We start from the raw sequence: 13,757 nt of genomic DNA, 5'->3' as shown, positions 1-13,757 counted from the left end.
AACACGGTCTCTCCCACTAGCCACTTTGGCGGGTTGAATTTTACAGTAACAGAGCTCAACATTAATGCTTGTTTGGGACAAGTGGATTTTTTGTAGGGGCAAGCGAAAGAAGAGAATTTTACTTGGCCGACCGGACAAGTAATCTGATTAAAACATCTAACTAGGGAAGCACTGAAATTTTGATTCTGATTTTATTACATTCGGTGTCAACGGTAATTGATAATGGATAATAAACAGTAACAACAAGGTTGCACCAGTTGAAGCTCACACAGTTTGTCTGTGAGAGAATCTCGTGGAGAAATTAAAACAAATGAACACAACTGCACACAGAAGAAACATACAAACAAACAAAAAGTAACTTAGTTTTTATATTTATAACATACAGCCTAGTTAAGCAACACGACCAAGAGAGTGAAGTTTTCCCTGAAAACCACGATTGCAAAATTGACATTTTATACAAGAGTTAAAACGAGTAGTTAATATACATTTTAGTTCAATATTTGAATTAGATTTTATTGAAAGGATATATATTGTCAGCGCTGACTGTTTTTGCTCAATTTGGTTAATGAAAATAGTTCCAAACAAAGATCACAGCAGAACAGTTGCGCATCTCTGAGCAACACACAGTGGTGTTCCGTTATTGAATGATTCGTGTTTTTGAATTTGGAATAATTTGAGTCAGTGATTCAGTGATCCATTCATAAAGACAGGCACTTGCTTCATTCTTGAATGAACCATGAATTCAGCTACATTGAACTGTCTGTGTAAATGCATCTGAATGCCACTCCAGTCACTTCTGTTTCTTCTGCAGTGGAAAGATTAGTTTGTTGATACTGATTTAATTTGATTGGTAACAGCCCTATATTGTCTTATTATATTAAGTGAAATTATTAATAAAATGTAAGAATTTGATATTAAAGATGATGCATGCATTTAGGGAAAATTGCCCTTTAAATAGGCCAAAAAATGACCTGGAAATCAATGTAAATAAATTTTTGCATGCAGTATTAAGTCATATAAAACGTAATTTCCCAACAACAAAATTGTGGCCAGTGAAAATGCTGAGTGGCTTGTAAATTTGGAAAACCACTAGCCGCAGTGGCCGGTGAGCAAAAAAGTTATATATATATATAGCCAATATGTTAATAATATGCATGCTAATAAGCAACTAGTTCATAGTAAGAAGTGGTCCCTATACTAAACTGTTACCATATTTTTTTTTCTATTTCTCAAAGAAAACATGAATAAATTAATGATTACATTTCTTTTTTCTATCTTTTGATTTTGTATGATAAAACAGGCCAAGAGATCATCAGTAATATACTTATACATATATATACACATACACTTTTGTGCCCAAGTGGTACACAACAGCATATAACAGAAGCATAACTATAAATAAACAAACAAAATAAATAAATAACTATACATTCAATATTTTATTTAGATATTTTTTCTTTTTTTATTATCTAAAAAAAGCCCACAAATAAATAATCTCATATTATGTATTTTTCTATCTTTTTATTTTATACTGCATAATAAAACGGTCCAAATACATATACATAAATATTTTTTCCTCTTTTTACTGCAGATAACAAAACAAGCCAAGGGAAAAAAAAAAGTATGTGTGTTTAATGACAAAGTGTGTCTTTTATCAGACAGAGACTATGAGTAAGCACACAGATATGAAACACATTAAGTTTCATTCACCAATAATTGCACAAGAGACCCACAGGAATGCAATAACGAAGCTCAACCCACCTGAATATGAAGATAAAGAGCATTAGTAACATGCAGAAGGTGGCCACGTTGTCCATGGTCTTCATCAGGACCACCAGCTGTCTGCGCAGAGCTGGCATGAACCGCACCAGCTTTATGACCCTCAACAGTCTGAACGTCCTCAGGACGGACAGACCCCCGTCAGACTGCCCAATGATCTCACATACACTATACACAAACACAAAAAAGTGTTGATTATTAAAAAAACAGGAAGGGGGCAAAAACTTTTTCACACCACTGTATATATATATATATATATATACATATATATATATAAATCGTGGTCCAAGGGTACACAATAGCCTACAACCTACTAGCCTACTGATATTTGATCTTGCCTTCATCATTAATTTTTGCTACTCAAATGCCTTTTACATATATTTTTTAATGGCTTTAAGGTGTGGTCACATTAGTGACATTTCATCAAATTTTCACAGGCGCACAGTTTAAAGGTCACATGTACTCTTGACTTGTCTTAAATCTTAAACCTTAAATCTTAAGCTATTTTTATTACAATTATTATGCTTCAAAACTTTTTTTTTTTCATAAATTGACTGTCTGTTGTGGTGTCACTCTTTGTAGTTTCTCTATAAAGTGTACTTGGTTACCAATGAGACAACGAGTAAAACGCATGCTTGAGATGAGATGTGGGGGGAAAAAATCCATTCTACAAACTATAAAAGTGAATGCACTTGCCTGATGATCACAATAATTCCATCAAAGATGTTGTAGGGGTTTCTCAGATATTGAAAGAAGCCAAAGGCAGTCAGCTTGAGGATCATCTCCAGGGTGAACATACTGGTGAACACTATGTTACAAATCTCCAGGACATTAGTCAGTTCATCAGGCTGTAGACAGAGAGAGAGAGAGACATTGAGGACAAGCGAGAGTATGGGAAGAATAAAAGAAGAGGCAAATGTGGAGAGGTCATTTCAGATCACTGCATTGCTGTTCAAGAGAGTGTGTGCATTGTTGCATGGACAAGATCAGCTTTTGACAGCAGGCATGAGTTCCTCAGTGAGGCTGTGACCTCCTCATATGATATAAAGGTCAGAGAAAATGGAGTTTAAACCTGAACAATTCCTTGTGGAACATCAGTTAGAAAAAGATCAGGGGTGATGGGAGTACACTGATACTATATGTGAATTGTAAGCGCTGCATGTCTGCAGCTTATTCTGGCCAAGAACTGCCCACTAGACAGGAAGAAACTGTCTGATTGACATGTAAGGTGACCAATCACAGATGGTTTTGTTTTTATGCATTGTTTAGAGGCAGATTATTTGAAATGGATTACACAACACAGAAAGGTGCAGAAAAACATTAAGTCTCTGTGAACGTTTTGGACCGAAAACACAGTAAAAATGGCTGTCAGTCCAAAAATAAGTACTGATAATAGAAAACAAACAAATGCAAAAAACAAAGTTGATTCTGCTTGTGAATATCTTTAGTTATCTACAATAGTTAACTGTAAATGTAGTTATTTTACCTGAATCAAAATGCTGATGCCCAACTGCACGTTTACGTAATATGCAAATATGATATATAAAATAACTATATATCCACACTACTGTTTAAAATGCTGGGGTCGGTTTGATTTTTTTATGTTTTTGAAATAAGTCTCTTTTGCTCACCAAGGTTGCTTTTATTTGATCAAAAATACAGTAATAAACAGTAATATTGTGAACTATTATAACTATTGAAGAAAATTGTTTTCTATTTTAATATACTGTATATTAAAATGTAATTATGTGATGGCAAAGCTGAAATTTCTGCAGCTTTTCTCCAAGATCCAATCATTCTAATATGCTGATTTTATGCTCAAGAAACATTTCTTATTATTATCTATGTTGAAAACTGTGCTGCTTAACATTTTTGTGCAAACCGAGATACATTTTTTTTCTGGATTCTTAATTTAAAGATCAAAATGACAGCATTTATTTGAAATATTTCACAACATTATTAAAGATAAAAAGAGAAAATTCTAACTGACTGAATGGTAGTGTAGTATTACTACTACAGTAAAAATACAGTAGGCTCTCTTAACCCAACCAGGTACCACAACTTTGTTTCCAGGCAGACTAATAACAACCTATGTGGTCATGTGTATTGTAGAAATCCAGCTATTCAGATTGTACCTGGTGATTTAAGCAATTGTGTGCACTAAGCATCAGACAGTCGGTGAACAGACTGTGGGGGGTCTATCGAAGGCTGAGACTAGTGTAAGATCTACTGTGCTTAGAAAGGGATCAACAGGCCAGCCTGATCTGCGTCAGTCCACGCTGTGTAATCTAACATCACATAAATCCTTATCTCAACCAATAACACTATGTATGTTCATGTGCACAAGTGAGAGGGTGGCCGAATTCCAGGGGAGCAAAAGCGAAATCTGATTTAAGAACACTTCCTTCGTTGTCCCTTTTGTTCCTTCTCTCTCCATCCCTTTATCGATCGATATCTCTCCATTGACAAGTTAAAGCCAAGAAAACACAACTGAAGGACGAATAAAAACCAAACCACAGGCAGCTCCTGGGAGATGCCATTTAGAGAAATTGAATATTGACACAGCAATCATGAGTAATAATGGCAAAACAACACGGTAAGAAAACACCAGTAGCTTCTCCTCCCTCTTTCCATTTTTATCACTACTTCTTTCTTTCTTTGTCCTCCCACAGGCTGTACTGTAAACTGCTCTTAAATCAATCCATCAGCAGATCATCTCATTATCAAACCTATTTGTACAATACTTCAACAATGCTGTAAGTGATTTTTGGTAAACCATGAATAAATTGTCACTAAATCCCGACAGATCACTGAAATATGACTTGAAAAATCTCACCTAGACTCCCTTTTTCAGCCAATCTCATGACTTTTAGGCATTTGCTGCCTGTCAGTCATTTTGAGTGTTCATCGACATGGAGGGCAGGATTTTGGAGACGGGGGCCAGACTAATGTTTAACGCTATCTCTGCATCCAAATTTGGCAACTTCCCTACTACATAGCGTGCGAAAGTACACCAACTGAGTGTTGAGCATCCAAAAACACAATACTCATCACAGCAAAATCCCCAGAGTTAAATTAACTCTGCTCAGAGTGCATATTGTCCCAATCTACAGAGTGTTAAAGTAACACCGAAGCAGAGTTAGCACTGTTGAGGATTGTTTGATAAGTTTTCATGTCTAAAAGCCTGAGCAGTAGTTGTTCATCTTCAACACTGTTAACAGCAGGTGTTCATCACTAATGCTCAATCATCACTTATTTAATCACTTAATTATCTCATTAACTTCAACTCTGCTTCAGTTACTTTAACACTCTATTGATTGGGACAATATGTACTCTGAGCAGAGTTGATTTAACTCTGGGGATTTTACTGTGGACAAAGTAGATGACAAATCCCCGGATGACCTGCTACTTCCACCAGGATATTACACCTATGCATATTTTATAGAACAGACTTTATCAGCTTTTTTAACAGCTAAGATGTTCAAGATGTTAAATGCAGTACAAATTCTGACAGATTTCAGGAAGAGGCAACAAGTGTCAATTAATTAATTAAAAAAAAAAAATCCCTTCTTCCCTACTTAATTGGTCCAAAATACCAGTCCTTGTAAATGAGTTAAAAATCAAGCATGTTTTAAAGTGATAGTTCACCCAATTTACTCACCCTCATGTTGTTCCAACTTATTTTCTTCTGCAGAAAATAAATCAGATATTTTAAGAAATGTTCCAGTGATTTTTTTTGTCCATACAATGAAGGTCAAAAGTTACCAAAACTTCTTCAAAATATCTTCTTTTGAGTTCCACAGAAGAAAGAAAGTGATACATGCTAACTCCTATTTATTCATATTAATCACACAAAAGTGCATGTCTTTATACTTGTTCAATTATTATTATGTCTTCCTGTATTTATATGTGAGCAATGGAAGTTTCATATAAAAAAAAAAAATCCTTGTATGTGCAAGCACACTTGGCAATAAAGCAATTTCTAATTCTGATTAATCCATTTTTGTTATCCAGTCTATATATTAAATGTGCAAACTCCATTTGAAATGAATTACATACAATAATATGCAACACTTTACAGATTAAGGGCCAGATTTACTAAACAGGGCAAATTAGCGTTGGAGCGCAATTCCATAAAAGCGCCGATGGGAGGGGAAAATTCTGCGGGTTTACTAACAATGCACACATTAATGAACACAGACGCAGCCAGATCATTTCCATAATGACCAACTCAATCTACCAAGAGCAGCGCAAATTAGCGACTGCTTTAACACATGCATTTTTGGGCATTAAATAATGACACAAATACCAGTAATTTGGCAAGCGCAAATCTTAGTAAATCGCATAAATTGCGTGACTCATTTTAATACTCTTCTCCCATAAATTTTGCGCAATTCTTCACTGCGCGTCTTTAGTAAATCCTGAAAGTACTATTTTAATTATATTAAACTATTATACTAGTTTGCACTGGCACACGCTAGTTAGTAAATATTGATCCTAAATCTGCCTTTCATTTAATTTATTTAATGTTTAATTATTTTTAAAATTCCTCTTGCTGCTTCCTCAGACAATCGCACAATGCCTGCATGATCCTGGCACTCACCTCCCATATCGAAAGAATTTCAGTTGATACACTTCCTGGGAATCAAACCCATGACCCTGCCGTTGCTAGCGCCACGCTCTTCTCTTAGAGCAACAGGAACCTTTAAATGCATTTGTGTGTGCAGACCGAGCGCATTGACACTTGTTCGATCGACTGTTGTGTGTGATTACAAACACACACACACTGCCCACACACATGTAAATATTGTGATCTTTACCAGGCTGGTTGAGAGTCAGGTTAAAACATACTGAGTCACAGCAGATGATGTCATCACACATGATCAGTTTAACCATATAAGACCGAGTGGAACACAAACTCTCATGAGGAAAGTTCTGGTTACATGCGAGCACGTACACAGGGGCTCCTCTGTTTGTCTGCGTAGGCTGCATTTACATGATGTCTCACATGTTAAAAATGCTGCGTAATAGAAGCCAGCAGTGACTATATCTTTTTCTCTCTCTCTATATCTGTCTCTCTCTGCTTGTTGATATTTTTAGAGCCCAGAGAGATGAGAAAACAGGCCCCACTGCAGGCGAGGCAGTGAAGACATGAGGGGGCGGAGGGGGAGAGACATACAGAGAGAGCAAGATAGAGAGAGTGTGCATGAGTAGTAGTAGCTTTCTAGATCTTCCAAAGATAATTAACTGCACTCTCAAGGCAAGAAAAAATCCAACAAGACCGTTCCACAGGCTCTCATTACTTTGAATGGCAGGCCCTGTGAAGACTCTATCAGCACTGCAGAAAGAGCCGGCTATTACAGTAATATGTGACATGATGAGGTTGAACACTTCTTCAGAGTGGGTTCATTATGTGAACCGACTGCGCTGCGGGTGAAATTACCTGGTTATGGTGCTCGATGCCCATGCTGATTGTATTGATGAGGATGGCGATCATAATCCCTCTGTTGAAGTACTTGCTTTCAACTATACCCCAAAGCTTCACTCTCATTTCATCCCAAACATCTTTACATTTCCCAAAACAGATGCGTTTCCTCTTTGGCGAGTCCACGGAGTCATCGTCCCCCTTCTCGTCCAAGCGGCTCTCATCCCTGTCGGTCTCCTCCAGCGCACCCTCCTCTTCCTCCCCATTGGCCGAGTGCCCCGTCGATCCCGCCCCCTCCTTGAGTGACAGGGCGGCAGCACACTGTGGACACTCCTCTGGGTTTGGGGTGATGGAGAGGGAGATGGCGTTCTCCAGAGGTTGGGAGCTGTGGTCCAACTTGTTATCGTGAATACAGTGAGGCGCTGCGAGACAGACGAAAAATTCAACATTTCTGTTTGACATTTTCATATAATACAATAACATTTTTGCCAGTCATTTTCTTGGACAACTGCCACGCTGCTGCTTGGGATTGAAATGTCATTGGGCCATAAAAGCAAACACATGGATGGATTTGTTCTTGTTTTTATTGCAACTTGCTCTTTGCTTTTATAACTTGCTATTTGGTTTAGAGTGGCGGGGAAGCTACTTTGAAACTTGGCCAGGCTACAAGCTATTTTTTATGACACAAAAGAAGCTAAAATACACTGAAGCAACTTAAAAGGGCAATACTGTTTAAAATAACTTTCTGATGATATAATTCCTCATTTTACAGCCATATTCTTTTGGGGTTTGAAGGAATGAACAGTGACGACATCAGACTTTTACAAATAAATTGATACTAAATCAAAGGAAAAAAATAGAATAGAATATATGCTGAATAAAACTGAAAGTAGCTGAATATATCCTAATAAAACTAATTAACTGAATAAAAAACACCACAATTAACAATTAATTTTAAATTTAAATTAATTTAGGATTTACTTCAAAACTACTTAAAATGCTGTGCAGTGATTTCTTTTTTATATATTCATTTACATTGTTAAAAAAAACTTAACTTTCACTTTGTTAAAAAACCTTCACTTTCCAATATACATACAGTATAAGCGAGAGAGGGCAGTTTAACATGAATCAATTCACTTGAATAAATCAAAATGTTTGATGCCAAACACAAGTGACAGATAAGAGTTCAGGATGAACTGAATCAATCAGATTTTCCAATGCTACATTTGAGTGAGAGAGGATAGTTTAGGACAAACAAAGGAATCAGATTTTCATACATTCTCTCACTCACATTTTGTGTTGGAAGGTCTGATCCCAGCAAATCAGACTTTCTAGCACAACATATAAGTGAAAAAGAACAGTTTAGAGTGAATTTTGAATTTTCCTACACTATGAGTGAAAAAGGTTCCTTTAGTTTAGGACGACTGATTCGCTAGACTGAATCAAACTTTTCAACACTGTATAAGCAAAAATGGGGAGTTTAGTATGACTGATTTCTCTAGAACTAATCAACCTTTTCAACATTATATACAAGACAAGAAAGTGCAATTTAGTACGACAGCTTGCTACTATTTTGAACACAGCTGAGCTAATGTCAGGCTAAAATAAACTTGTGTTTGGTTAATTTGAGATATTCTCTCCTCAACACTGTTAGACAAAGCTTTTCTATGACCCAATGCCATTCCTCTGTCTCTTACTCTCTCCTTACTCACTCTGAGTAGAATGGCAGTGGTGTCTTTCGCTGCCATTCACATTAGCTCCTCCCCCTGTCGATCCTGCCCCTCCCCTGCCACGCCCCCTCCCTCCTCCAGGGGGAGGGGCTTTGCCACGGAGCATGTAGTAAAGGGCGGCTGAGCGGCGGCGGGCCTTGCGCAGGATGTGGCAGACCAGCTGGAAGAGCTCCTCGTAACAGTCTCCGGGCTCAGCGAGCGAAGCCAGCGTGCTGGAGGACAGGTAGCGAGCGCGTTGCTCTTGCATCAGCTGGTGCTCTCGCTGTTTGGTCTCTGAAAACTGAGTGGCAATGACCACCAGGCACAGATTAATCATGAAGAAAGATCCAATCTGGAACAGGAAGAAGAAGAGAGAGAGAGTTGACTAACTTTCTTCTCTGGATAAAAAAATGCTACAGAAACATTCGAGTGCTTTCTGGTACTGCTTGGTCCTTTCTGAAGCTATTTTCTGGGGAACAATTGTTCATTGACAACCCCCTCTTTAAATCAGATGCATTTGGATCTTCAGTTCGAGTACTGATTGGTCACACTCACCACAGTTATATACATAGTCAATGAGCTGAACTTGTGAACAAATCCTTCAGACTTATTGTGTGAAACGGATCCACCAATTCAACCAATTTGAGTAAAACAATCCCCCAGATTCATTTACAAATCAGATATTAGTGCTTCTTTTATAAATATTCTAAGGACTGATCGCAAATATTTTAAATGAATAGCAACATTTTGGCCTTTTTGTCAGACAAAAGTATTGTTGATATTTTTGGAATATAGTGCACAATAGCTGCATATGGACTGATTTTTATGATATTTTTGCAACTTTTTAAAACTTTAACACTCCAGTTAGCATTCAGTATAAAATCACAGGGTTTGAAATAACACATAAATAATGACTAAATATTCATTTTTGGGTGAACTACACCTTTAAAAACATATTTTAGTTCATTTATTTGAGCATTTTGCTGTCATTGCTTTCTTATACACTAAAGATACATTTTAAGTTTGATTCTGTTACCATAACTCTTGCAATATGTGTGAAGTCTCAGCTGCTTTAAATATCCAGATCTACATGACACCTAAACCCCTCTAAGCTCTCTAACACAGCCTGTGCTGCAGTGTTTGGCATAAGCAGCGGCCATAGCTGTCTAGATGAGCTGCTATAAACGGACCCTATGTTTGAAAAAGTCAGCAGACGCCCAAACAAGAGCCTGTTTTGTTGTGTGTGCTCCTGTATTGCTCTGGCTTTGATATGCTATAATTATCAGGCTCTTTCATAGGAGCAAAACCTCTAAATATCTCCTAGTCCTCGCAGAGAAGGGCTAGATCCCTCTGCCAACGTGAAACGGATTAGAATTGCGAGCAAATCATTTTAAAGACCGAGAGCGAACCAGTTCCAGACTCAACAGAACAGAAAGCCTGCTCTTATATCATTCGCCATTCATATCACTGGCATTTGTCAACACGCGAATGCACACAGAGCTCGCTCTTAGGTCTTAATTAAAGTACAGCCTGGTTCCTGCATATGTGAAGTAGGGATCAGAGAGGATGGATGAATCGTGAGGAGGACAGAGGAGGGGGAGAAACGCACAGAAGATAAAGGTGACTTGACTTGACTTGACTTGACACACACACACACACACACGTCTGGTTTGCTATCCTTGTGGGGGCTCTCCATAGGCGTAATGGTTTTTCTACTGTGCAGACCGTATATTCTATTGCCCTACGCCAACCCTACCCCTAAACCTACCCCTTACAGGAAACTTTCTGCATTTTTAGATTTTCAAAAAACTTCATTCTGTGTGATTTATTAGCTTGTTTACCCGTGGGGACCTCAATTTAGGTCCCCACCGTGACACGAGTCCCCACGAGTCTGTGTGTATTCAGGTTTAAGTCCCCACCAGAATAGAAAAACAGGTACACACACACACACACACACACACACACACACACTCGAAATCCTTTATACGTATTTGATTTTTAAAGTGATAGTTCACCCAAAAATGACAATTCTGTCATCATTTATTCACCATCATGCCTGTACAGTATGACTGACTTTCTTCTGTGGAACACAAAAGTGAAATTTTGAAGAAAATTCAGGCCATTCATGAATATTATGAAAGAGGAACTCAAAATGACAAAATAAGCACCATAAAAACTGTAGTGATTGCTTTGTGTGAAGAATAGTTTATAATTTACATCATTATTCACTGAAAATCTAGACATTGTCTCTAGTTCTCCTATAAAATAAAATAAAATAAAATAATAAAAACTGAATAAAATAAAAATAAAACTGTTGACACTGATAGCCTCGTGGGCAGCGCACCAACATATAGTGCTGTTGCACTTTGGGCGTCCCGAGTTCAAGTCCTGGCTTATGGACCTTTCCCGATCCCGTCCCTGTCTCTATCTCCCACTTCTCTTCCTGTCATCATACTGTCCTATCACGATAAAAGCAAAAATGCCAAAAATGAATCTTTAAAAAATAAATAAATAAAATTAATCAAAACATTTGTACTTTGTGAGAGATCATGATGTAACTAACCATGTCTAATTTATGAATGGATTTTTTTTAATAAAAAAAAGTCAAATCTTTGAAATTATTCACTTTTCAGGAATAGCTGGTCTACATGATTCATTCATGTATCAATTTAATCTGGTTATTAATGTGGTTAATCAATCTCGATTACTCAATGACTGATACTTAACAGCTCACAAAACGAGAAGATTAGCCATGAAGAACTTATTTGAATTCATGTACTACTTTAAATCCAAAATGGTGCCTCTACTACAGTTAAGACATGTCAGCACCATTATTCTATATTATTTTAAAGAAAGAAAGAAAGAAAGAGAAGGTTAGACATACAGATGGAATGAGGCAGAAGTAGAAAGGGAGAGGTCAAAGGGGTGCTGGTTAGTGAGTATACTTCAGTTCTGTTACAGTTGGATGAAAGATGACAGGTGATGATTTATACTCTCATTTAATACTGCTCTTACAATCGAAGGGTCTGGCTGCAGGCAGGGTGACCTTAAGACTGCCTGTCCAAAAAAGAACAGTAGGCAGAACCGGTCATTTCATTATTGTGCCATCACTGTGCAAACGCAGGGAGAACTTTGCCAACACAATATAGATAGTAAAATAAAAAAATAAAAAAAAATAATTCCCATGCCATCAGCTCATAATTAATATATATCAGTAAATCCCAAAAGCAAGCCAAAAATATAACAACATTTGTTAAAGGGGTCATATGATGCGATTTCAATTCTCTTTGGAGTGTTACAAGCTCTTGGTGCATAAAGAAGATCTATAAAGCTGCAAAGACTAAAGTCTCAAATCCAAAGAGATATTCTTTATAAAAGTTAAGAGTCAACCACGCCTACCTAAAACGGCTCGTTCTAACATGCCCCCACATGTCTACGTCACGATGTGGGAAGATTTGCATAACGCTGGACGAAGCGGAGTCCAGTCCGGGGTCGTCACATGTGGTTGCCGCAAGCCCGCCGGACACTCCTTCGTCGAATCAGCCGGCCGCGCCGTTCTCAAGCCCGCCGGCCGCCACTCACTCAAGCCCGCTGTGTGTTTCGTTGTGAACGCGAAACTACTTTGTTTGTCCTTCCAAAAGAGCACACAACTAGAAATCAGTGGTTAAGTTGTATTTACAACACTGTTCCAGAACAGTTCAACCCAAATATTCAGATGTGTGCAGCACATTTTATGGAGGACTGTTTCCTGAACCTGGGAGAGTAGACTACAATGCCGGCTGTTCTGACTCACAGACTGTAAGTACGCTTTCAGCATTGGATAGCTGGCCAATCAGAGCACACCTCGTTTTTCAGACCGATGAGTTTTGTAAAAATCGACGCGTTTCAGAAAGGTGGGGCATAGAGGAGAAACAATAATGTACAGTATGTGGAAAATAATGTGTTTTTTGAACCTTAAACCGCATAAACACATTTCATTACACCAAATACACAAAATAATGTTCTTTTTAGCAACATCATATGACCCCTTTAATATTTTGTTGCCTGTAATCAGAGACAATGTCTTTAATCTAATTATTTGAGATCCCTCTGCCCATTCGTATTGATCCATCAGAGAACAGCTGAAGAGGAAAAACTGGGCACAGAGAAGGCGAGCCTGAATTAATTTCTCCGATGTTCAATAGAAGTGAAAGGAAGTGAATAGAGGTGCATCGGCGGGGTGTGGGCTGTGTCGGCACACTATGGTCCTCTCTCTACAGGTAGTGACGGCTGGCTGTGTGGTTGCCAGGTTACAGACAGAGCAGGGCGTCAAAGAAGTAAATAAAAGTGCAGAGGGACACACTCGCATAAACCTGCACACACACATACAGTGAAAAGACACATCTTACTCCCTTCAAACACTGCAGAACACGCAGGGATTTGACTGTTGTTTCCAGCTGTGAAGGGGGCACCAGAGAGCATAAAGCATCAGAAACCACAGATGACTAACAGTTACATAACGCTAAATCACATTTGATTGACTTTGGAAGAACACATCTGTTTATTTTTAAAAGAGGGTAGCCAGAAGTGCAAAAAGTGAATTCAAGACCTCGTTACTGTTTTCCTTTCAAAAGATTTAAGAAATACAAACTTGTCAGCACCGATAGCCTTGTGGGCAGTGTGCCGACATATAGCGCCATTGTGCTATGGGCATGAGTTTGAGTTTGAGTCCTAGCTCATGGACCTTTCCCGAGCCCGCCTCCCTCCCTCTCTCCCTCCCACTTTGCTTCCTGCCGTTACTACTATCCTATCAGAATAAAGGCAAAATTGCAAAAAAAAAAAAAAAAAAAAAAAAAAAAAAACAA

General features: G+C 38.1%; 1 protein-coding gene across 1 annotated transcript in view; it reads right to left on the bottom strand.

Annotated features, from left to right (window-relative positions):
• The window catches only part of cacna1ia (calcium voltage-gated channel subunit alpha1 Ia), a 102,375-nt gene that overhangs the window by 48,710 nt on the left and 39,908 nt on the right, over positions 1-13,757 (bottom strand). The window contains exons 8-11 of the mRNA XM_016545628.1: positions 8,917-9,265; positions 7,223-7,626; positions 2,476-2,627; positions 1,762-1,947 (exon numbers count right to left, since the gene is read on the bottom strand). Coding sequence (XP_016401114.1) covers positions 1,762-1,947; positions 2,476-2,627; positions 7,223-7,626; positions 8,917-9,265 — 1,091 coding nt within the window. The remainder of the gene's footprint in view (positions 1-1,761; positions 1,948-2,475; positions 2,628-7,222; positions 7,627-8,916; positions 9,266-13,757) is intronic.

Source organism: Sinocyclocheilus rhinocerous, unplaced genomic scaffold (genome assembly GCF_001515625.1).
Source record: "Sinocyclocheilus rhinocerous isolate Xijiao unplaced genomic scaffold, SAMN03320098_v1.1 scaffold189, whole genome shotgun sequence".
Classification (NCBI taxonomy): Eukaryota; Metazoa; Chordata; class Actinopteri; order Cypriniformes; family Cyprinidae; genus Sinocyclocheilus; species Sinocyclocheilus rhinocerous.
The sequence above is the reverse complement of the archived record's forward strand: the minus strand, read 5'-3'. Positions and strand labels throughout refer to the sequence as shown.